Source organism: Melozone crissalis, unplaced genomic scaffold (assembly GCF_028551555.1).
Source record: "Melozone crissalis strain CALT ecotype California unplaced genomic scaffold, PUWL_Pcris_2 ptg000019l_1, whole genome shotgun sequence".
Taxonomy (NCBI): Eukaryota; Metazoa; Chordata; class Aves; order Passeriformes; family Passerellidae; genus Melozone; species Melozone crissalis.
This window is the reverse complement of record NW_026535797.1, coordinates 16983284-17006818: the sequence shown is the minus strand read 5'-3', so window position 1 is coordinate 17006818 and position 23535 is coordinate 16983284. Positions and strand designations below refer to the sequence as shown.

Here is a 23535-nt window from a genome sequence, read left to right as displayed (position 1 = left end):
GCGCTCGCCCGCCCGCAGCGCATCCCGGGCGGGCACGGGGCGGGCACGGCGCTATCGCCCCCAGCCCGCGGGCACCGGGGCGGGCGGGGGCGGCGGCCGCTCCCTCCCACCCGCGCCCAGCGCCCGCTCCCGCCCGCGGCTGCTTCCCGAAGGCGACAGGCTCCGGGATGGGAACCGCTCCGCCTCCTTCTCCCTCCTGCCCTCTGAGCTGCCGGTGGGGGTGCGCCCCTTCCCCGCTGTCCGCGAGCCGGTTCCTCCTGCCGCTTCTCCTTCGGGGCCGCCCCAAGCGAGGGGCGCTCTGGGATCCCCCTGTATCTGTGTATATGTGTATCTGTGTATATGTGTTATATGCACACAGGTCTCACCCGGGAAGCTGCGGGATGGTGGCCCGGCCGGAGCCTCTCGGTTTGCCGGCTCCGGCACAGCCCTGTGACACGTCCCGTGTATGTAAGCACTTCTCTGTGTTTCCAAGCTTGCAGGTTCTTCTTCATAATAAGTTGGTGCGAGTACCATCACCTATAGTTTCTCTTTTATTAATATTTTGATACTCTGGTTTTGAATTTACTCAGTGCTCCATGTGTAATTCCTTCTGCAAAGCTAAAACCAACAAACTCCTATTGCTTGAATTACCTGCTTTTCTTGTAGGTTCCCTGGACTCTTAGATACAAGCCAATTTCTGGGGCTCACTAGCTTTCTCAATTCATTAAGTCCTATTCTTGCCTCAGAGTGGGGTGAAAATTAACTGTTTGCATTGTGAGTTACACACGGGATGCCAGCAGAAAATCACACCCCTTGATATAGTAACATGCCAGACAGTAAGGACTAAAACTATGAAACACCTGCTCCTGAGTGCCCCTCACACTGTCAACATGAGACAGAAGCCAGGTGAACTAGAAAAGGACAGGAAATGAAAAGTGTTGGTCTTAAATGTATCAGTAACTGTGAGGTTTAAATGAAGGGAGATCTTGCAACAATACAGAAAGTTTTATTGAAGTATGCATGGGACAGGGAAGAGCTGTTTGTGTGGCTCAGGAGTAAGAAAGGCTGCAGGATGGTTCCACATTATACAACTTTAAAATCTGCTTTGAATACGAACCTAATAAGTATCCAGTTATTGGGGAAAAAAAATAAACTCAGCCAACAGTCCTACAGACTAGTGAAACACAAATCCATAGCAACTGAGGCTTCCATACTTGACTCACAGAACACAGATTGAGCACAGGCAGAGCCTCCTGTGGTCAGAAATGCAGAGTTTGTTTGTTCAATTGCTGCCCTTCCCTACCACCCCCACATCTTGATTTGACTAAAATAATAAAATAAGCAATGATAAGTTGCTTGTTGGGCAGCTCCTTGACCATTACCAAGTTGAAAGAATTTTCCTGTTCAGTCAAGTGTTTCCCCACACTTTGTTACTTGCTTTATTGTGTCCAATCACAACAAAAGCAACAAAATCACAAAATTAAAATCCCTGTTTAACCACCCAAAATGTGTTCATGGACCTTGAGTTACCCCGCCAGGTGATAAATGAAGTATTTTTTCCTCTTCAATTAAGCAAATATTAGGAAGAAAAAGGTCTTTAGAAATTGCAAGGATATATCTAAATTAAAACATTAAGGCAAAACTTGGAGAGAGAATGTTTCCTTATTGGTTAGATATATTTTTCTAAAATAGTCTCTGAGGCACAGCTAGGGAGTTAGGAACTTAGTAAATTTTGTTCGAAATAGATTCTTATCACAAAAGCTGATAAAATTGTACAGTTTAATACTCCCATTAAAAGCAATTTTTCAGTTGCTTAAAATGTCACTAAGGCAGAACAAATTATAATCTGGTGCTTCCTGCAAATGCGTTAACACAGTTCATTAAATCAGTCATTCTTCTTGACAGCTTTTCAATACACTTCTTGGATGTGGCTCTCTAAATGTTCTCAGTGGATGATACACAGGATCATTTGGTAGGGTAGGGATCACTCCTACCCATTCCAACCCAAAAGCAGGACTGAACCTTGCCTTTTGTTCTGTATCTTAAATTCCCTTACAGTTCATTCCAAGTTAATCATCTGATTTCTTTCCTTCTCAAAAGCCATGGTACCACTCTTTGAATTTGCTGTTGTGATCTTAACTTTGAAGAAACAAAGCAATTTAAATCAATTTATGTACCATTACAGAAAGGGATTTATGTACTATTGCAAAGATGTGAAAAACCCTGGCAAGACAAAGCAGCTGACACCTCTCTAAAATATGCCCCTTGAAAGCTTTTTACTAGGACACACCTAAAATAACTTCCAGTTTCCCAGGCTGGGCTGAAACTGGTGAGGTGCTTTTTGTGAGGGTTTAGAGGGTTTCACATGGCCAGTGCCTGGAAAAGCATAGAAAATCAATCATTCCATGAGATGACATCTATTCTAGGTACTTAAAATAACAACAAAGGAAAGTAGGACTTCATCTTTCCAAGGGTACATCCCTTTTTTGTCTTCAGTGATCCTATCTAAAAATTCTAACACATTGTTCCAGACAGAATATAGAAGTGAAACAAATGCCCAATTAGGTGTCAAGAATAACAAGCTGACATTTGTTCTCTACCCAAGAAATTACTTTTTCACCTTCCATTAGGCTTCAAAAATATAATCAAATCATTTTTCTGGCTGGGCTTAGTAAAATCCTGTCCTTTGAGTAATTTAGGCTCTCTATGCATAAAATCCTCTTAACATTTACATATACCTCCAATTCTGTGCTAAATCCTTTGTCCCCCATTCTTTCTGCACTTAGTGAAGTTAAACTATTTTGTTAATATTTGATAATGTACTTTATTTACAAATCTCACCTTTGGTATTTTATTATTGTTATATAGAAAAATTTCAGATTATAAAAAGAAAAAAAAAATGCAAGAGAACTCTTTTACTTTGATTTTTTCCCTCTCCCAAAGTAATTAATTTTGTTTAATTTTCTCTGTTTAATTTTTTCTCCTTCTCCAGAAACAGTTCTGATCACATAACATCTTCAGCATTTGTTATTGATACTAAGTGTATATTACAGCAGAGGCCATTGCTATCAATTCTTTGCTGCCATGTTAGTGAGATAAGGTAAGACAGATCATTAAGGCTATACAGTTTCCCAAGCACATTTTGATTTAGTGGGGCCAGACTGTATCTATCAAAATGTTTCTGTTGAAAAACCCAGCATTAAATCCTGGATCCTTCATCCCTCCCTGGAGGACTTGATGCTTACAGTGAGCAGGTCTGTGCAAACTTGGAGGATCCTGACTGAAATGGGTCAAGGAATGCAGTGCAAGAGCTTCAGCAGCAGAGGAGAAAACGCTGACAGCCCAGCATGGTAACACCTTCCCTCACACAGCTGCCTATAGAAAACAATAGCCCTGCTCCTCTTAGCCTAAAAAGTTGAAGGCACTGCTACACTCCCCTTCTTAAGCCATTCAATACTGTACACATGGCAGGAAGGTAACATGAGTATGCAATGCAACAAATAATAATAATAATAATAATAATAATAATAATAATAATAATAATAATAATAATAATAATGGAAACTTTTCTTGTTCTTTTGTTCTTTCTTACTATCCCCTCTTTTGTCCTTCCTTGCCTGTGAGATCTTATCTCCTTAAACTGTTGTTTTCATTTGTCTGTCATATCTCTCCTCTCCTCTCCTCTCCTCTCCTCTCCTCTCCTTTCTAGAAGTATTACTGAAACCTTGATTTTTATTCCCAGCATGTACTGTTTAGCAACTAACACTTGTCTAATTTCTAGCAAATATGTTGCAGCTGCACTTTTCTTTTCTGCCTTTTCTTGTCTTTGTGAAGATAAATCATCATCACTCTGTGGCAGGAAAACAGAGAGGTAACTATTCCCATATTTGGCCATTTCTTACCATTGTCAAAATAAATGCTTTCATCTGTGCAACTTAAATATGAAATAATGTCTTCCCTCTTTTGAAACCAGCAAATACTAACAACAGCAAGCTGGCATCTGAAAAGAAAATGAACAATTAAGATGACATTTATGCTTAAAATTCTTTATCACTCAAAGTGAGAGCTCCCAACTCTGAAAACTCCATCTGTACCTTTACATTGGAGTTTATGGAGGTTATGAGGTTATGATAAAAGTGACTGTGACATTCATGTTACTGAGTTGCTGAGGTCAATAGTATTAAATAAAATCTTAGCATCCAAAAAGGGCCAAATGCCGAACTGACCTTAACAGTTGCTACCATGGGCTGCCCATTGAAAATGTATTAGAAGAATTGTGACAGTGTCTGCATTAAAATTTACAGAAAGGACTGTCTTGAGGTCTAAGTGTATTGAGGAAGAAACATTTGGAGTGAGGAGATCTGTTTTCACCACGGAACTTCAGGACAGCAATGAAACAAAGCATGTTAGAAGCTTGCAGCTGAACAGTGAGGACCGTAAGGGAGCTCTCCTCAGACCACTGGGGCTGGCGTAAATAAAAGCAGTAACATCTAAATAATAACATAGAAAAGAATGCTGTGCACTGTTCTGAGTACATGATTTGTGATTCCTGCTGCTAAAAGTGCTTCATACTCGGATTCTTACACCATTACAGCAAATAGGGTTCTGCAGAGCTTCTGCATGAAGATCTGTTTAAATGTCCTCCATTTTAAGCACTTCAAGGAAAGGTTTCTTTTGCTTGTATATTGCCAAACATGAAGGCTGCTTAATCTTCTTTGTTGTCTCTGAACACTGCTGCAGTAGGACTGTTCAGAAATAACTGATACATGCTTCTGGATCGCTTTTTACATTCATTAAGACAAATCAAGTTACATCAAACACTGAGCCAAAGAAAACCTGGAATAATATCTCAAGCTGCTCCATTTTCACACACATCCAAGAAAAATCTTGGCAATTCCATTCAGATTGTGCTCTTTCTTCAAATGGCTGGCAGAGAAGCAGTATTGGCTAATGTGATGTAACAGGCAAGCAACTTACAGATGCAGATGGACTCAAAGACAGCTTCTTTACTGAAATACCTTGATCTAATATTGTCAAGAAAAAAATGCCGCCATAGATGTGGCGTGAACAACAATGGTTTACCAGCTGGGGGTTTTTACCCCTTTCAGTGTGATGTGGAACTTTCCTGCCATACAGATGTGGGAGCTGTTTTCTACTGACCCTCAAAAGTGCTTCAACTCCTGGTCCAGTGTCTGCAACCCACAAGCAGCTTCTGTGCTACCACCATCCCAGGTATTTGTAACTCATCAGGCAGGATGTCCAGAAACACGCCAAGAAGGTGCTGTTGTTTCTCAGCCATGCTTTGCTAACCAAGTGTTCTCTTTGATAGAAATGAGCCCCAGGTCCCCACAAGCCCTGTGTGCACAGCTAGCACAAGCTGCATCAAGATCTGATGCAAGAACATCCTTGTAAGAAGGGATGTTCAGGGTTTGGCAGCAGCCTTGGCCTTGGTTAGAAGCATTTTTGCCATATTAAGAATTCAGGGCTCCAGATATTCCACAGACTTCCCCTGGTGAGCATTTAGCCCAATTTAAAGATAGAAAAGGGGAAGGACCACCTGGTTTGGCCACCTGAAGTTGGACAGGAATTGCAGACCTGCTGTCTTCAGCAGCTGCTCTAAGTCACCAAAAACCATCTATTGAGAATTTCCATTTGTATTTTACATATTGTGTGCTATTTATCAGCGGTAGAACAACATTAGTACTTTTTGTGGCAGTGACACACAGTGAACTTGTATCTGATTATCGGTCTGTGAGAATTCCTGTGTCCTCTTCGGTGTCAGGGCTGTCTTTGACACGGCAGCTCGGGGCGCTGTAGGAAAGAGAATAACTGTGAAACCATAAATAGAAAAGATTGGATTTGATGTGTATTGGCAACGTTCAGACAGAGCCGAACCAGTTTCTCAGGGGATAGATAACACGCCACAGGAGCAGGGCTACCGCTCCACCTGGTGGGCGCCCGGCGGCTCCGAGGGGCGCGGCGAGCCTCGGCCGGCGCCGCTGCGGCCGCGGAGAGCGGCAGAGCCGCTCGGGGGTGCCCTCACTCGGGGGATGCCCCTCAGAGCCAGCCCGGGGTGCGTTGCCTGGGAACGAACCACGATCCTGGGGGATCGCCTTCAGAGGCTCCGCCTGAGACCTCAGCCATCACCGCACAGCCCCTCCCCGGCCCCGCAGCGCCGCGGCGAGGCAGCCAAAGCCGCGTGGAGCACGGCCCCGCCAGGGCTGCGGGAGCCGCCGGCCCGGACGGGCGGGACTACAGGGCCCAGGCTGCCGCGGGCGGGAGGGCGGTGCCGCCACTTGCGCCGCCGCCGTGCCCGGGCTGGGCCCGCCCGCCGCGCCGAGAGCATGGCCGGGTTCGCCGACCTAAACCTGCCGCAGGGAGCGGACAAGAAGTCCCTGCAGAGCCTGCTTGAGGCCGCGGCGCACCGTGAGTCTGCGAGCGGGGCGGGCGGCGGGGCGGGCGGCGGGGCCGGCCCGGAGCTCGGTGGGGCCGAGCTGGGGAGCGCGGCCGGCCCCGGCCAGGAGGGCAGCGGGACGCGAGCGGCGGCTCCCCTGGCACGGCAGGCACTGCCGGAGCCTGCGGGCTGGGGTGGCACGGCCGGACTCCCGGGATGAGCCTTCTCTTCCCTCCGCTTCCCCCGGCGCCGCTCCGCTCAGCCCGCTCAGCCCGCGGCTCTCTGCCAGCACAGTGCCCAGGGCTGGCTCTGCCCGGGACGGGGGCGCAGGGGAAGCTCCTGCTGCGCCTTGCAGCTCTGTCTCTGCCTGCTTGTCCCGGTGTCACAGTTGGTTCTTCCCCTACGTGCACAAGTTTTTCCGCCTGCAGTTTGGGAGGGCCCGGCTCTTTTCCTGCAGAGCTGTTGCGCAGCCATGTGCTGCCTGTGCGGGGTTCGGGGCGGGAGGTTTGAATGCCCCCGGCAGCTCTTCATCCTCCCCAGAGCCTGTGAGCCAAACCTTCTCCGTTCACTCAGCATCGTTTGGAATTCCTGCTTTGCCTTCTCCGGCAGCTGTATCTCTGCCAGCCCTGCGTTATCTGCAGTTTTTAACAACTGTCCTGAGTACACTTAGCAGTTTTCCATAAAGAAAGTCACAAACACGGCCAGGCTAGGCCAGACCTTTGAGGACACCAAACTCATGTATTTGTGTTCATAAAGCTCTGCCATTGAGTGAGAGTTGTCAGGCCAGGGCTATGTTAAAAGCCAAACAGATTTTTTTTTTTTTTTTGTCTATTTCAAAGCACATTTTGGGTGAACCAGTTGTCTTAAAAAATATTGTGAAATCTAAACATGCACGTGATTATTAACTGTAGGACATTTAAGTAATGAGTATTTTACAGTTTTCTCATTGGAATTGTTTTTTACTATATATTGACTAAATTTTTACTGTGTGTTTTTCAGTGGGATATTCTGTAGTTGCACTTAATCATGTCATCGATTTTAAAGAAAAGAAACAGGTAATTTTTCTAGGGGTTATTTGTTCTTACTGTGTTTTCTTTAGTAAATCTGCTGCCTTATTCCATGTTTCCAGATAGCTTTAGCTGCAGAATGCACATCTAGATACAAGCACAAATCTCTGTTTGTAACAAAACTCCCATTTTATATTTCAGTAGAACTGCCTTCGGATTAATTTTTAATATGGTTCATGTACTGTCCCACAAAAATAGTTTCCTTAGTGTGGTAAATTTCTTCTTAAGATTGGAACACAGTTTTTGTTTACGTGTAAACATAACCCGTGACATTTTTAATAACTTTGTTCTGTTCTCTTTCAAGGAAATCATCAAGCCAGTATCCCCTTCAGAGTTGTTTCCATCTTTACCTATTGTACAAGTATGTCTAGTTACATTCTATATATATATACACTGGTATTCCGAGTTACCCTTTTTTACCTTTGTGTGTTTGTATATGGGATTTTGTGTATGAGGTGTTAATCAAAAAAGAAAAATTTGTCCATTATTTCATGGTTCAAACTCCAAGCATTGGAAGAATAGTAAACTCACATCAGGGTAGGCTCTATTCGTTATTTTAGAAATTATTAAAGAAATTGCTTTGTTTGAATTTTGAATCTGCTTGTAGTGGAATAATCACAGTACAGTTCTTGAAATTTAAGTTTCGAAAATAATTTTGTGGTTTTGATGGAGCAAAACTTGGATATAAAGAAATACAATAATATGTTTTGGGTCACTGACATTGATTAATTCAAGAACTGCTTTTCATTGCAGTTGTGGCCTGCCTGGGGAATCATAGCAGTTGTAAATTATACTCAATTTTTTTGCATGGTTGTTTTTCTTTTTTTTCTTTGCGTTCTATTCATCCTTCCCCAGAGAAACACAGTAAGTCGTTCTATGTAAGGACAGGTATAATAGCAAAGAGATAATGTAAATTAGGGAAGTGTAACTACAAACTTTAGAAAATTAGTATAGCAAGACTATAAGCATGACACCATTTTCTTTTTATAGCAGACTGGGTGGAAATTACCACAAATTTTTGCATTGGGTTATTAATTTTTTTTTATATTATTCTTTTTTCTGTAGGGGACATCTAAAAGAATTAAAGTCTTGACCCGGCTAACACTTGTTGTTTCTGATCCTTCCCACTGTAATCTCTTGGTAAGTATACTCAGCAATCAATTTTGCAACTTTTATTTCCTTTTCTTAATGAATGAATGAAACTGGAAATTCCATGGGGACAGCATCCTGGAATTTATAGGGCACTCAGAAGTGGTTTCTGAGATTGCATCTCTAGCAAGTAATGTGATCATGAGGAGATGCAGACTTACAAGAGTGTATATGGCTTCTGTTGATCATTTGTCAATATGGAAAAATAGTTCTGTTCCTTGGTTTCTGGACTTCTGTGCATGAACTAGAAGACCATGAGTAACCCTTGCATCTGGTTATGTTTTTGTGCTACAAGATCAAAGCAAAAAGTGTGTCTTAATAAATTGCTGGGACAAGCCTCAAATTGAGAATAAATGACTTCATTGTAGAAACCTGCTGTGTAATCTGATGATTATTGGCTTTGTTTTAATACTTGACAGGGAAAAAGGATTTTTTTTACTCATTGTTTTGGTTGTAATCATTGTGCATGTCAGAATTCAAAGTAGTAATTGTTTCCTCCTTTTATAGAGATCAACATCTGCAAACATAAGGTTATATGACATCATAGCAGTATTTCCAAAAACTGAGAAGCTGTTCCATGTAAGTACCATCATCTCATCAGTAATGCTCATTCAGTAGCCTTTAGTGCCTTGTGCTAATTTAAGTACATGCTTTGTTTTGATTTTATTCCCCATTTATAAAGGCCTCATGGAGTTAATCAAACATTATAGGCTGCCTGGGCAGTTGATGGGCTGAGGGGTTTGGGAGGATTTGCAGGAGGCTGCAGGGCCCTGAGGTGACAGGTTAAAGTCTGAAATATCTACCTTGTCTGCATGATGGAGGGACTTGTATGCCCTGCACTGTGGTTGCCTTTATGTGCCTTGTACTCTAGTGAGGAGAGAAAACATTCTTTTTTCCCCTCCAATATACGTGTACTATCACCATGTAGAAAACTTCTGTCTCCAGCTTTAACTTCTCAAACTCTTGAAAACTTCCCTAAAATGCGCTTTTGATCTTCTGTTAAAACTAATTATTCCTCAAAAATGCTAGGGAGGATTTTAAAGTGGAACTAATGTGGTTCTGTGAGTTACCTGGTAGCTGTTCAGCTCCATTTCCTTCATATTTTATTCAAATTGTTCTGAAATACTTGATAACAGCTGATGTCGATGTTCTGATTTGGTGGAGCACCTTGAAAGAAGTTATGTTTTTGTCAGAATTTTTCTTACAAAACCCAAAATTGTGATATCTGATCTGTTGTAAGCTTGTAAATATTAAGTCTGAATTGGGTGAGTAGGTGGAAGTGTTCCATCTCTGTTAGCCTTGGCAGGCAGACATGCAGTTTAAAGCAGTGTGAAGGAGGGGCAAGGACAGCAAAAAAAAAAGGTGAGTTTCTTTGAAGAATTTACTTTCAAAGGGAGCTTCTCAGTTTAAAATTGAGTCTGGTGGTTGTTTTTTTAAAATAAGTTAAAGCCACTTTCTAGTACTGCTGAATACCCGTTTTGCTACATTAAAATTGCATTATTCTGTTTTGTTTTTCTACATTATTTCCCCTCCTATTTCAAGTCTTGTCCAAGTAAACTACAAAGCAGGAGCTGTCAAAGAGTATGAACTTTAGAGAATTTTTCAGCAGAATTCAAACATTAATTATAAGAGTTACAGCAAAATTAAACAAATTCCTGAATTTTATTTCCCTTGAAAGATTTTAGGACTCTTCAGGGTGTGACAGAGGCAAATGGTTTTAAATATTTTTTGTTGGCCACTCTCCACCTCTTTCTTTTGATCTCTGGCAATAATGTAAAATCTCATTTCTCAAGTGAGCTCAATCAGTTTATCATGTGCTTAACAAGCACCTGAAACTAGGTGATCAGCTGGGGTGTGCTGTGTTGTTTTTTTGGGAAAAGGTGTTCTCTCACTTAGGGTTATTATTGTTTCTTTTCAGCCATATCACGCCTCCTGCTGCAGTTGCACATCCAGCTGTGGCAGCGTTTAAGCAGCCACTCATTTCTGCAGTCCCTGGCTGCTTTGCTGAGCTGCTTGCTTGCTCAGCTGCATGGCAGCTTGCTTGGAGGAGCCTGCTTTTGGCTGAGCAGTAACCAGAGGTTTTGCCAAGTTCTTTTGCAGGCAGATCCCCTTTCCCAGAGTGATTCAGCAGGCAGCCCCACGGAGCTGTGCCAGCACAGAGCTGTGCTGTGCTCTGGCAGGGCAGTGCACACAGGGCCTGGCTAAGCTGACACTCTGGCAGGTGATGGGCAGGCTGTGAGGAAACAGGCAGGATTGTCAGTGAGATTATCTCCATTGCTTCCATGCTGGCAGCACTCTGAGCTGGGGATGGAACCCAAGCGTGTTTCTCGCAAAGTGCATGAGGTGAAAGACTTCATTCATCCTTCGCATTCAGGGCAGGTTTGTATGGCTGCCTTTTGTTTAGAGATTTTAGAATGTCTCACTGTGGAGAGCTGATTCAGTTTCACAGAGGTATCACAGAGGTGAAAAGGACTTTACACAGGTGGTTTCAGCACATACAGTTTGCCTCTTACAACTCATGGATATTTCATTATTAAGAATAAAGCCTTCAAGAGTTGGTCTTGCATGACAAATTAACTTCCTATTGGCTTTTGGTAACTCAGCATGAGCTCAAGAGCATCATCTTTCTCACCAACAATTTGGCACTTATGTTTTCTCCATAGAACAAGATTTTTCATGTTTTTGTGAAAAAATTACATGACCCTTGGAGGTGTACTCCAATTTTAGCATGGCCCAAAACTAGTCTGTGCCCTTTTGTCACAAGCCAGGGAAGCTCTTTTGTGGCTGAATGTGGCAGTGATATGTACTGAAAGATGTCCTCAAATTCTTCAAATAATTTATATCCTTTAGGGGATGAGGAGGCCATGTTTGCCATTTGTAGAATGGGCTCCTTGTTTAAGTCTCCCAAAAATATTGTTTTGGCCTGCAGCAGGAATGCCCACCCCATGCAGGTAATAGGGTCTGTACTTGCTGCTTTTAAAAAATGTTGCTAAGATTTCTGATTGTTTAAATGATGTTAGTTAGCTCTGTCTGCTGGTTTTAAGCACTTAGCACATGACTAGTGTCTAAAAAAGCCTACATATGTACATCTGAAGATGTAGTACAAAGTCAGATTTCAATGTTTATTCCTAAAACGTTTGCCAAAGCTTGCTTCAGAGCCCCCAGACAGTGGCAGATGTATTTATTAATGGCTGGCTGGAGTTCTCCCAGCAGATGGGGCTCTTGCCCACAGTGCTGCCAGGCAGCTGCTGGGCTGTGCAATTTGCTGCATCTCATTTTCTGGATGAAGTTGTTGCACTTCAGATCTTTTCAGCAGCCAGGGTAGCCTTAGCTTGGCTGCATGTTTGATTTGTCTGGGAGCCAGAGCTAGGCTGAATATTAGAGTTCTTGGAGAAATCTGCTCTCCAGTTTTTCATGCAGTGCAGGAATTCCTCATATGTGAGGAATATGGCTCGTAGTTTGGTTTTCCTTGGTGGTATCTTCTGACATGTTCATGTCACTGGAATCCTGTAGATATCCTGGCTTTTGAGTCACTCCCTGTCCCACTGTGCTTAATTTGCAAAATGGTGAAGAGTTTCCCAGTGTTTCTGGAGCTGATTAGGAAGGCTTGATTTCTCATCAAATAGGACAACTTGCATGTGTCTGATGTCTATTCTTGCCTTCTTTAATTTTTGCCATAATCTCTTCCTGAATTTTTTATGACCTTGCTGACATATTTTCTAGGGCATGATTCAGAGCTATTTGTTCTGTGCATGTTCCCATAAATCACCTCAGTGTAGTAGTTTGTACCTCATGTAAGAAAAGGAGGGAAGCTGACTGTAGTAGGACTAAACTTCCTCTTGGAAATCTAATTCCATGCCATAGATTCCACAGGCAGCCCATGTCCTGCCTAATGGAGGATAAATATAAAGGTAGGGCATGAAGAAAAATTTCAGTCTGAATGTCCTGGCAAAGACATTTCAACTTCAAAAACCTTGGTGGTGGTTTGCCTGCCTGTGTGCTGTGGCTGTCTTGTCTAGGAGACAGTGCTATCAACAGCTAAGAAACATTCCTAAAGATGGGCCTGTGCTCTCATCTCCATCCAAATTCCATGTGAACAGACTGGTAGAAGACCAGTTTGCGAAGCAGCAGTGTGCCTTGTGTTAGAGCAGCCCTCACCCCTGGGGCTCCTCACAGCCCCCACTGCTTTTGTGCCAGTGGGAGGAGGGATGAATGGTTGGCACCTGGCCCAGGTGTATTTGGAGCAGTTGCTGCCAGGTTTCTGAGTGCAGAGAGTTCCCCAACACAGAAAATTCCTTTTCAACTTCCCCATCCTGTCTTACCTTTTTTGTTACAGCACTGCTTACAGACATTAGTCTAGCCCTGTGTAATCATCCTTACAGAGTAGGCATATATAATTCCTACCTTGGGTGCATGAGATTAATGTCAATCAAGGACTCCCTTTTAGGGCCCCTTAATTTGCCCTGTATCTCAGTGTGAGGAGTCTCTGCCCCTTGTTCATTTCCTCTGTCTCTTAATACAACCTGTAAATTGTGGTGTGAATTCAAAGCTACATTCTTAAACTGCAGCCTTCAGTGCTGTCTCCAGACTCTGCCAGAGGTGTGGCTCTCAGGAGGAGCTGCACCCAGCCAGCTGAGGGAAAGGGAGGCTCTGAGGATTGGTCTCCAGCACCAACAGTCACATTCTGCTTTTTTCTATGCTTTGCTCTATTGCTTCTGATAAAAGTAATTAATCCTGAAAACAAACAGGTGCTGCTCTGGAAGCAGAGCATGATGGTACAAGGGGCAGTTCCTGCAGTCTTCCCTTTCTAAACTGGGGTTGGTCTTTATTATCTGTGAGTTCTTTTGTCAAAAGCCAACATTGCTTCTGCATGTCCTCTGTCAGACAAAAACAAAGAAGTAAGTACTGCTTTGGGGTTGACCATTGTTTTATTGGAAAATTAGTTCTATAAGAAAGGGAAGACTTGGGTTTTTAAGTCTCAAATGCTGCTGTTGTATTGGCATACCTGCAATGCACAGTACCTCTTAATTTTAAAACTGAACTCACCCTGGAGAGACATTTGTTGCATTAAGAAATGAAGGAGAATATTAGTGCACCTTAAGTTAGTTATGTATTTTTTGGCATATCTAATAATTTGTTCCTATTTCTTTGCTGTAGATTGCTTGCACAACACTAGATGTGGATCTGGTCTGCATAAATGTAACAGAAAAGCTGCCATTCTACTTCCGAAGGCCCCCTGTGAATATGGTAAATTTACATCTAAATTGCACTCTTGCTGTTAGACTGACATTAAATACAAAATCTGAGTCAAATTCCCTACTGCTTTCCACCCACCATTCCTGTCCAAGTGGTTCTTTTATTTTCTTGCATAATGTATAGTTTTGTTTCAAATATCCTTCACTTCAGGGCCTCCACTGTAGCACTTAATACACATTGATGTATGTTCTTTCTTTTTCTCCTCCTGTCCCCCACTTAAGAAGGCAGAAGTGGTGTTCCCAAGGAGTGGAAACAGAGCCTTCAGGCCACTGTGCTGCTAAGCAGGGAGATATGGCGTGATTGCTGACAAAGCTGCTTCCCAAACCAGAAATGGTACAGCTGTGTCAAAACAGATAAACAGCCCTTTGATTTAAAAGACAGGAAATGTGAATGGCAGTGTCAATTTAGGAGAAGGATGTTGTGCTGGTTACTTGAAAGACAACTGTATTGAATCCATACTTGGACAAAAGAATGTCTTGGTAAATGAACCCAGTGTAGCATTGCTAAATATATGCTGTGGGACCCAAGATGGCTATCAGTGTGCATCAAATATAGTTCTGCCTGCTGTTGGTAGTTTGCCAGAAAACTTAATCCGAGCGTGCTCTTATGGGAACTTGTTTTCTCCTCTGAGTGTATGTAAAGGTTCATTCCACATGGGCATTCTTGGCTGATGTAGAACTTAATTCTCAAAATTTTAAATTTGGAATTGGCTAGTAATCCTACTTCCTTTTTTTATAAAGTTTGACCTAGAATAAAAATTCAAAATTAACTAGAATTAATTCTGAGACAGAATAACAATAATACATTGGCATTTATGGTAAACTGAGGATTTCAACATTCCACTTGGAATAACAATTTTGTATGAAACACTGTATGAAAGAACCCTAGCTGTCTCAAACTGCAGCAGCTGGCCCAGGTAAGGAGCTGTGTGGCTCTTAGAGCCCTGTGTTGGGAGACATTTTCCTTGCAAGCTACCTCTCATTTTCCACAGTCCCAGCCTCAAGGCAGTCTGTCTGTTGGGCAGGTCTGCGCATCCTGGGGCAGTCAGTTCTGGTTGTTACAATGCCAGACAGATAGGCAGGCAGCTGAAGTGGTAGGATGAGGTTAAAAACTACCTTGACTGGAAATTGGTGTATTGCCATCATCTGTTTGGTTTTGATGAATTCAGGCTTCTCTTGTTTGCAGCTATCAGGCCAGATCTATGTAAAACATTTGATTCATGTGTAGCTTCTGTTGTGCTTGCATACAGAGGTCATGCATGGGTGGGAGCTGGATTAATTCCAGCTGTATTCAGTTACTGGACTCTCTTACAGTATTACCATTGCAGCCTATTTTAATAATATTTTGTAAGAGTAGAGTATCATTTCAGGCAAATGTAGGATTGCCGTGGAACAAAGAACTCCTGGCCTTACGTTGTGTCTTTATTGCTAGCACAGTGTGTGCAAGCTTATTAACCTTTCTGTGTTTGCAAAAACAAGGATACTGGGCTTTTGGTGAGGCACAGCAAAGAATGTCAAAGCAGCTGAAAACATAACCAGTATTACTATTTGAAACCTCTTCTGTGATTCAGTGTTTTCTAACATTGTCACAAACACCAGAGTATGTGTGAGACAGGAGAAGGGTCCTCGTTGCTGCTTTTGTGCAAGGTGGAATTCTTAATCTGCAATACATGGCTGCTGAGGGAAGTGATGATCTTTCTTACAGCAGGGTGTGGGACTAGAGGACTTGGGTCCTCAAAGTTTCAAGACAGCAGATTACCAGCAATGGTTATCTGTCTCCTTGACTCTGACTGTGTGTATATATTAGTGATAGCCAATTACAGCAAATAAGTGGTTTGTTTGTTAAACCTCATTTATCTGTCCAAGATTTATGCACACGTATCTGGTGTACAGTGAAGCCTTCCCCCACTCTCCTTTCATGCTATGCTGTGCTCTTACTGGAACAATTCTGCCTTATTTTTTTTGTATGTGACACAGTTAAAGTGAGAGTAAGCTGCATCAATAACAGACAGCAGTTGTTAGATTGTTAGGCCTTTTGATTTTTGATCACTCTCTTTCATGTGAAGGCAATAGATCGAGGCATTTACTTTGAACTTCTTTACACGCCTGCCATCAAAGACTCTACTATGAGAAGATACACAATTTCAAATGCCATCAGCCTGATGCAGATCTGCAAAGGAAAGGTAAGTTCTCAAAGTGAAAACAAGGTAATTAAATCAGTTCAAATTTTTCTGGAGTTGTACAGACTGAGCCATTTTAAATGAGTTTGATGCTGGGACATCTGAAGCTGTGACTAAATCTTGGCCTACTAACACAAGGACACAATCACTGTAGCTCCAGATACTTCCAACTCTTGAACCACTGCATGCTTTCTTCTTAAGCTGTCAAGCTGTTAGATTCTTTTTCCGGAGCAACCCATGTGAGGTTATGGTATGCAATTCCCAAAAACAAAGGTGGGAGGGTATGGAGGGAGATTAAAGTGCCAGACTTCTAGGGTTTGCACTAGAACTGAAATTCATGTATTTCTTTAAAATCTTCCACTTCATATTTCTCATTAAACAAAAGCTCTCTTGACTGCCTACTTTAAATATGGGGGCTAAAAAACAATTTAAAAAAAAGTAGAAATCTTGTTTTGTTAACAAGTAAATTCTCTGGGTCCAAAATAGACCAAACAGCTAGCTGGCTGTTGGCCAAGGCTTTGCTGCAGTCAGATGAGCTGCATTCTTCCATGCTACTGAAACCCAAGGAAGAAGTAACTTTGGGATGCCTGTAATCATTGCTTTCATAACTTACCTCCTCCCAGGCTACCAGGTTAAGCTGTCTGTGTCCTCTCAGGCCATGCTTTTTAATAGGGGGTCATATCAAATTTAACAGAAATTGTAGCTCCCTCTTCTGTATTGTAAATGGCCTCTGCCACATGTAGCTAGTCCAGAGAAGCTGGATTTGGAAAATCTGAAGTGGGATGCAGAGCTTGGAAGGTAAATTTAAAGCAGATCCGTCATTACCTCCATCATGGCAGCTTTTCTAGAACAGCAGGTGGGTCAAACAGATTCGTTCCTTGGTGCTCCAGAGGAGGTGAGTGTTTGCACAGCCTCTCCTGAGAAGCCCAGCTCTGGCAGGTAATAATATGAAGTACTGACTTGGACAGGACTTCTATACACACCAGACCACTTTCCCTTGGAATTCCCTTTTTGATACTGCTCCTCTTTCCTCTGTGCAGTTCAGGATGTGCTTCTCACGTGGTTGTTGATGAACTGGAGAGCACCAGCTGTGTTGGTATCACGGACAGGGCAAGTGAGATGTTCAGGCTCTGTCTGTGCACGGTGCCCTTTCACTCTGCCTCTGCCAGTCAGGGTTTCATCTGTGACTGGAAGGTAAAGCAGCTGGAGCTGCACGGGACAGGTTGTTGTCAGGCACTGGAAAAGGACTGCTAGCTTGTCTTTGTTCTTTGCCTCCAGACTCAGTAGGCTGTGGACCAGCAGAGATGGTTATTAGCCCTACTGAGAGTTCGCCTCTGTCAGTGAGGTGGAGGCCCTTGTTTCAATGGAACATGGGATGGCTGGTCCCTAGGCTGCTTCTGTTGGCACCTGGCATGCAACTCTCATGTTCTGTAATGTGTAGTTGCTCAACCCATAGTAGCTTTTGGATACTTTTATTCTATGTCTATTATAACAGTGCAGAGAAACCTTCAGAAATTTACTTGTGTTTTGAGAACTGGCATTGAGCAGTGTCTTTAAAACATTAAAATGTGCAGGGAATGAAGGAGAAACTCCCCTGCCTTGCCAGACAGAAGGTGTGTATAGCCACAGTCCCTCACCTGCTGTGTTTTGGTAACTGAGTTGGAGGCTGCCTGGAGCAATGTACTGAACAGCTGCTGTCTGCTTTACCTGGGGAGATAGTGTTTTGCCTTTTAAATTTGCCTTTAGCTCTTGCCTTGGATTTGCCTTTGCCTGCTGCTCTTCACTTGCCAGCAGTGCTTTTCTTACCTGCTCTTGTGTCCCTCCTCCATGTTACCCGTCCCCTAGTGAAAGCCGTTGAACCAGGCAGAGCGTATCTCCAGTGCCCAGCAGTGATCCACAGTCCTGTGCTGGCTTCAGATGGCTCACACAGCTGCTCTGGGAGCTCCTCTGAGCCTGGGTGACAGGCATCAGTTGCTACAGTTTGCAGCAGGAAACTTGAGTTTTCCCAGCAAACTCTTGCAGTCAGCACCACTTATGCCCAAAAGCACCTCTGGGATCCACAGTGTAGTTGTTTTAAAGATGAGATATTCAGAAAACACAATGTCCTAGGCTCCATCAGGATGTGTGCTGTTAAGTCACTTTGATGTATGTACTGTATATATTGTTTCTGCTTCTGGCTTTCCTTGTGGGGAGGCAGAGTCAACTGTCCCATGCTCTTCTCCTCAGCACATGAGGAAACCTGGGGCACACTGAACATGCAGCCAGCTTTACACAGGTTTTTCAGCTGTTGAGGTCTAGCTGCACACAGGGCATTTTCTTCCAATATCTGCCCAGCTCTTTGTGCTATGGAGGTGGCAGAGGAAGCAGAGCAGTGTGGGGAAACCCTCACCCTGAAACCAGAGCTGGGTGATGTGTTGGTGGTACTGACATCAGAGGGGGAAAGTCTGTCTCTGCATCAGCACAATTCTAATTCTCACCCACTCAAGCAGGAATTCCCAAAGCCTTTTATTGAGTATAATAAAAGGTGCAAGGAGATTTTGCTGCTGCATAGTTACCAGCTGAGCCAAGCAGGCCCACCTAGGTGAGCATCCTTGGGGCTTAGCATCACAAGAGCTCTGGCAGCTGAGCTATGGGATCTGCCAACCCCACTGTAGTCACATGCCTCTTCTGCAGAAACCTTTTAGGAGAGAAGGGAGAAGGATTTCTCTGCCTGGTGATTTTCATAGGGGTGCCAGTGTTAAGGAAGAGGAGTGTGTGGCACAAAGTGGCAGCCACTGCCTAAGTGTAGATACATTTCCTGAGCAAGTGTGGGTATGGTCAAGGCTAACACAAATGCTTAGCATTGAGTGGTACTGCAGCAGTACAGACTGAAAATCTGGGAGCACCAAACTGTCTCAAGGCACTACTTGTAATCTGCTTCTGGGGAATCCTGGACTCCTAAATCTATTTCTCTTACAGCTCAGGGTGAATTGTTTATGTGGGGCCTTTTTCAGCCGGTGTAAATAGAGGGGACACTTGTTAACACAGTGCCTGCAGCTCTGCCTTAAGGGCACTTTGAAGTCCACTATGAGAAATGCAGGCTGATAGGTGCTTGCTTAATGCCATCACTCTGGACACTTACACTGCTTAGCCTGTCACTCTAAAATGAGATGTGCTTACTAATCTCCTGTCTGGCTGTGAGAGGTTTGTAATTGCAAGGGAGGGCTTGTGCCTGTGCCCCTGTCTATGTAGGGGACAGAGCAATAACTAAGTTTATCACGTCCCTAAATTAAGATTCCCACCCTGACAGAGTTCATCTGAGGGCATCAGATATTCTGATGTTTAATTGGGCTCTGAGCCTGAACTTAACTAATGCTCAAAAAATTTTTTGCATCTTGCTGATTTTTATTTCATTTCTTGGAGCCGTCTGACAGATGAATGTTTGTACTCTTTTGTTTTCCAGAACATAGTTATATCTAGTGCAGCTGAAAGGGTAAGTCTTGGATTTTTTTTTTAGAAATCAGAACAAATTGAAGATTTATCTGTGGCTGAAAATACAGCTTTAATTACACATTAAATATAAAAATGTATGTTTAAATATGGTTGCCATTACCAAAGAATTGTATTGTGGGTTTTGGTACTTTTTTTTGGTTAGTTGTTTTGTTTTGTTGGTTTTGGGGGGATTTTTTATTTGCTGTTGCTGTGGTATTTTTCATGACAGTTTTGTCCCAGATGGACACTCTGTCTGTCGAAATAGTGGTATTTGCTTGATTTACTGTTATGTTCAGTAGCTTGCTATTATATAGCATTTAATCCTGCCTATCTGATAGCCTTGCCCTGCCTGCTCACACTGTCAGCCTAACAGCAAAGGCATTCACATATCCAAACTTTGTTTTGTTTTAGCCTCTAGAGCTCCGAGGTCCTTATGATGTGGCTAATCTGTATCCTTTCCCAAAGTCAAAGGCAGCAGTTAGTAGTAGCATTGGAAAGTTCAAAGTGGTTTTGAAATTCTTTTCATCCTTTACAGTCCTTGAACTTTGTACAGTGGTACTTGCTGGTGACCCATTCAGTGAACCAGGGCTCTGAGTGTGTGGAAGGAGCAACAGATCCTGGTCATGGGGTGGCATGAGAAGTCACTGTGACTACTAATGTTTGTGTTCAGCTCCAGGAATGTTTTGTTGTGATGTGTATTAATGTTGTGTGGGTGTAAATGGAGAAATTAATAAAACCCATAAAAATCTAAGGACACTATGAACCAAATGAGAAATTATTACTTAGTATCTCCAAAGTGTCACATTTTTGGTAGCAGAAGCTATAAAATTGGTTTCATGTAAAATTAAAAGTCTTTATCTGAGCAGTAACTACTTCTGGTCTGGATTTTCCAGTCCTTAGTTATACATGTAATGTTAAAAAAAACTTGTGTTCTAGAAACAAAGGAGAGTGTATTTTCTTCCCTTCTTTTAGGAGTTCAGATGCATTTTTGTTACTCTCCCCACCCCTGAAGCACATATTTGGCCTGTCCCTGGAAGGCAAGGAGCATGCTCTGAGTCATGAGAGCCGTGTGGGAGGCTGTGTGGCCTGGAAGGATTTTATGCACAACGCTTTTTCTTCCCTCTAAAAATGAGCAGTCAGGCTCAAGCCAAATTAACACAGCTAAGGTGGTGTCGTCCCTGCTAAAAGTGGCTGGAAACTTCAGCATAATGCTTTAGTATCAGACTGTCCCCAAAGATGAAATTTTCTTGGGGGTAATTTTTTTTCTTGATTATGCATATCTAAAATGTTTCTGTGTTGACAGACTTTTATTTTCAAAAGTACAGCTTCTTGTCTGGAAATAAACAACATTGCCAGGAGCTTTCCAGGAGGGCTGCTGGGGAACTGCAGCCAGGAGAATTGGGTGCCTCATTACTGCTTCTGGGTAACCTTATGCAAAATGTCACTTTGAGTTACAGCTTTGCTAATTCCCAGTTATTTGTAGAGTAAGCAATCCTGTCGTGCAGAGAGCCTTCCCTGTTGTGTGTGGTGCTTCCTGTGTGTTTGATCCTGAGCAGCAGTGACAGAGGTTTGCTGTTTGGCCTGTCAGAAGGTGAAGCAAAGGCAGCTGTGTCCACCAACTGCAGAGCCACCATGCTGCATGGAGGTGAGCACTTGGAAGCTCCTGTAAATAATGTGTGCATTTGTTAAACTGAGTTCTTGTGGATGCATATTCTGCAAAAGGTCTGAGACCTTACACAGCAGGTCAGATCAGGGTTTTACTTCTTTGTCCAATGCATGAAGAGGAGCTTGTGTGGCAAGGCTGTTTCATTTTCCCTCGTTGCCATGTTGGCAAATCAGTGGCTGAACTGGTGGTGCTGTCTGTGCTGGAGGACTCGTGCAACCACATTAATGAGTCAGAAAGGATTGAACCAAAATAGGAACCTGCCGCTGTGCTTCGTAGTGAAACTGCCCCATTTCAGAAAGGTTGGAATGCTGATCTTAGTGACACTCAAAAAAACTCAGTGATTGAAGTCAAAAAATGGATATGCATGTGTTTTGCATTTGCCTTTTTGCAGCATGTGTGCAGAAGCACCTTAGTCATGTCCCTTTCTGATGCTTTAATACGTGGATTATTTCTGACTCACTCTTCAGTGTGTATCATTTCAAACTCATGGAAAAATCAACAGGTTCTCCTCCAGCCTGCGGCTCATCTACATAGAAATACAGAGTTTATCAAATTTGTGTGAGATTTCTCAAGCCTGTCATCTATCTTATCTGTGAAATTAAATAGCAAGTGTCATTTCCCTTGTCCCAGAGAGGATACTAGCCCAGAATAAGTCGATATATTTTGTCAAGGTTCTTGCAGAACCTCTCTGCTAATAGAGTATTTGTAGGGAATAGAGACTCTCTTCTAACTCAAATTTTGCAGAGAAGCTTCCCACTAGTAATTACAAAATTGAATTGGGCTCAGTAGGTTATTGGACCAGTATTTCATGATAATGTTGAGAGTTTAATAAATAAAATTCTTGAATACCATAAAATACTTCCTTGGTATGTAGGGGATCCTCTGCCAATACAATTGTGCCCACATAGTCTAAGAATCCTGGGGTATGTGAATGCATTTTTTAGTGTTTTTTTAATAACAGTATGTTTGGCTCAGAAGTGCTTTTGACAGTGCTTCAAGAATGTGTCCTTCTGTGATTACTGAACTGACTAAGCCTGGTTTCCTATGGTTTTGTGTCTCTGCAGCTCCTCAGCCCCTGCAGACCTTGGTTTTCCTTAGTTTGCTATAATTCTACACCCACCATTGTATTTCCCCCAGTATTTTCTCCACTCTGTAATGCAGTGAATCCCGAGCTCCTGCCCTTGCAGGTTGCTTCCCTGCTGTGTGTGCTGACTGGCTGGTTGCTCATCATGTCCAGCTGTGGTTTGGGGCATGGACACCTGAACTGAGTATGGCTTAAATGCATTTTATTTCAGCATTTGAGGTGCTGGTACTGCAGCCTCTGCTTGTGTATTCCAGAAACTCGAAAGAGTGCCTGTGGCGTGGTGTACACAGTGAAGAAGCCTCGCAAGGTGGAGGAAGAGGAAACAGCAGAGAAACCAGCCTGCAAAAAAGCTAAGACTCAAGCTTGAGGACTGAACAAGTTGTCAACTTGAAAGCCTCCATCTCGTCTTTACCCAGTGTTGAGTCTTCCTCCAACCAATCTTATTTTTCCCTTACTACCTTGCTCAGCCTGCAGAAGAGTTATTCTTCCAGCATTCAAGTGAGGAAAACTGTGAATGAGACTGCTGAATAGTGTTATCTGAAAGGTCACATTTGAAAGGTCATGCTGGGCTTCTGGCCAAGGGCAGGAGACTGACTCTTCACCCTCCCTTAGGTGTCCTGGAGTTAATGCAAACTCAACGGAACATTTCTAACATGGAAGTTTTTACTTGTACACATACATTCCTTTTTTATTAAAAAACATGTCTAAGAACACATGCCTTCATAGTCTAGCTCTTCTGGTTTCTCAAGTTTTGAACACATCTCTGTACACCTGCAAGCCTGTAGATGAAGTTTACCTTCAAGTGGCCTGTGAAGAAACTTTTCAATCAGCTCCTGAAGCACTGTATCTAATAAAGTTTCTTCTCCCCCTGTTTCCTGAAGCACATTGGCCACTTGGGTGCCTGAATGATTGAACTGCTGCTCAGTTAGGTGATGAACAGACTGAGTTAGCCAGCACTGATGTCATTTCTGTTTCCTGCCAGGCTTGCTGCCTGTGTGCAGGTAATTGGGCAGAAACAAGCAGGAAGGTTGTGGCTTGCAGCACAGGGCAGCAGGTGGAGGTGAGCTGTGATTTCTGTGGAGAAGGATGTGAGCGCACATCAGGCCTGTGGCTGCCAGGGTGGCACTTGTGAATTACAGTGCTTGTGTGGGAAAAGTCTCATCTGTCTGAAGCTGTTGGCCTCAGTCTAGGAGAGCTGCCTGCTGACAGAATAGGCGATTCTTCTGCTTGTTCCTCCGGATTTTGTGCAAATTCACTCCAAAATTGGCATTCCAAGAAAACCTATACATT

General features: G+C 43.1%; 1 protein-coding gene across 1 annotated transcript; it reads left to right on the top strand.

Annotated features, from left to right (window-relative positions):
- Window positions 1–6298: 6298 nt before the first annotated feature.
- On the top strand, window positions 6299–22774 carry RPP30 (ribonuclease P/MRP subunit p30). The gene is made up of 11 exons (XM_054277352.1): window positions 6299–6405; window positions 7373–7428; window positions 7745–7801; window positions 8506–8580; window positions 9097–9168; window positions 13747–13836; window positions 15911–16027; window positions 19467–19496; window positions 19907–19944; window positions 21061–21140; window positions 22500–22774. The coding sequence occupies exons 1-11, from the start codon at window positions 6324–6326 to the stop codon at window positions 22610–22612; spliced, it is 810 nt and encodes a 269-aa protein (XP_054133327.1). The 5' UTR covers window positions 6299–6323; the 3' UTR covers window positions 22613–22774.
- The last annotated feature ends 761 nt before the right edge of the window (window positions 22775–23535 follow it).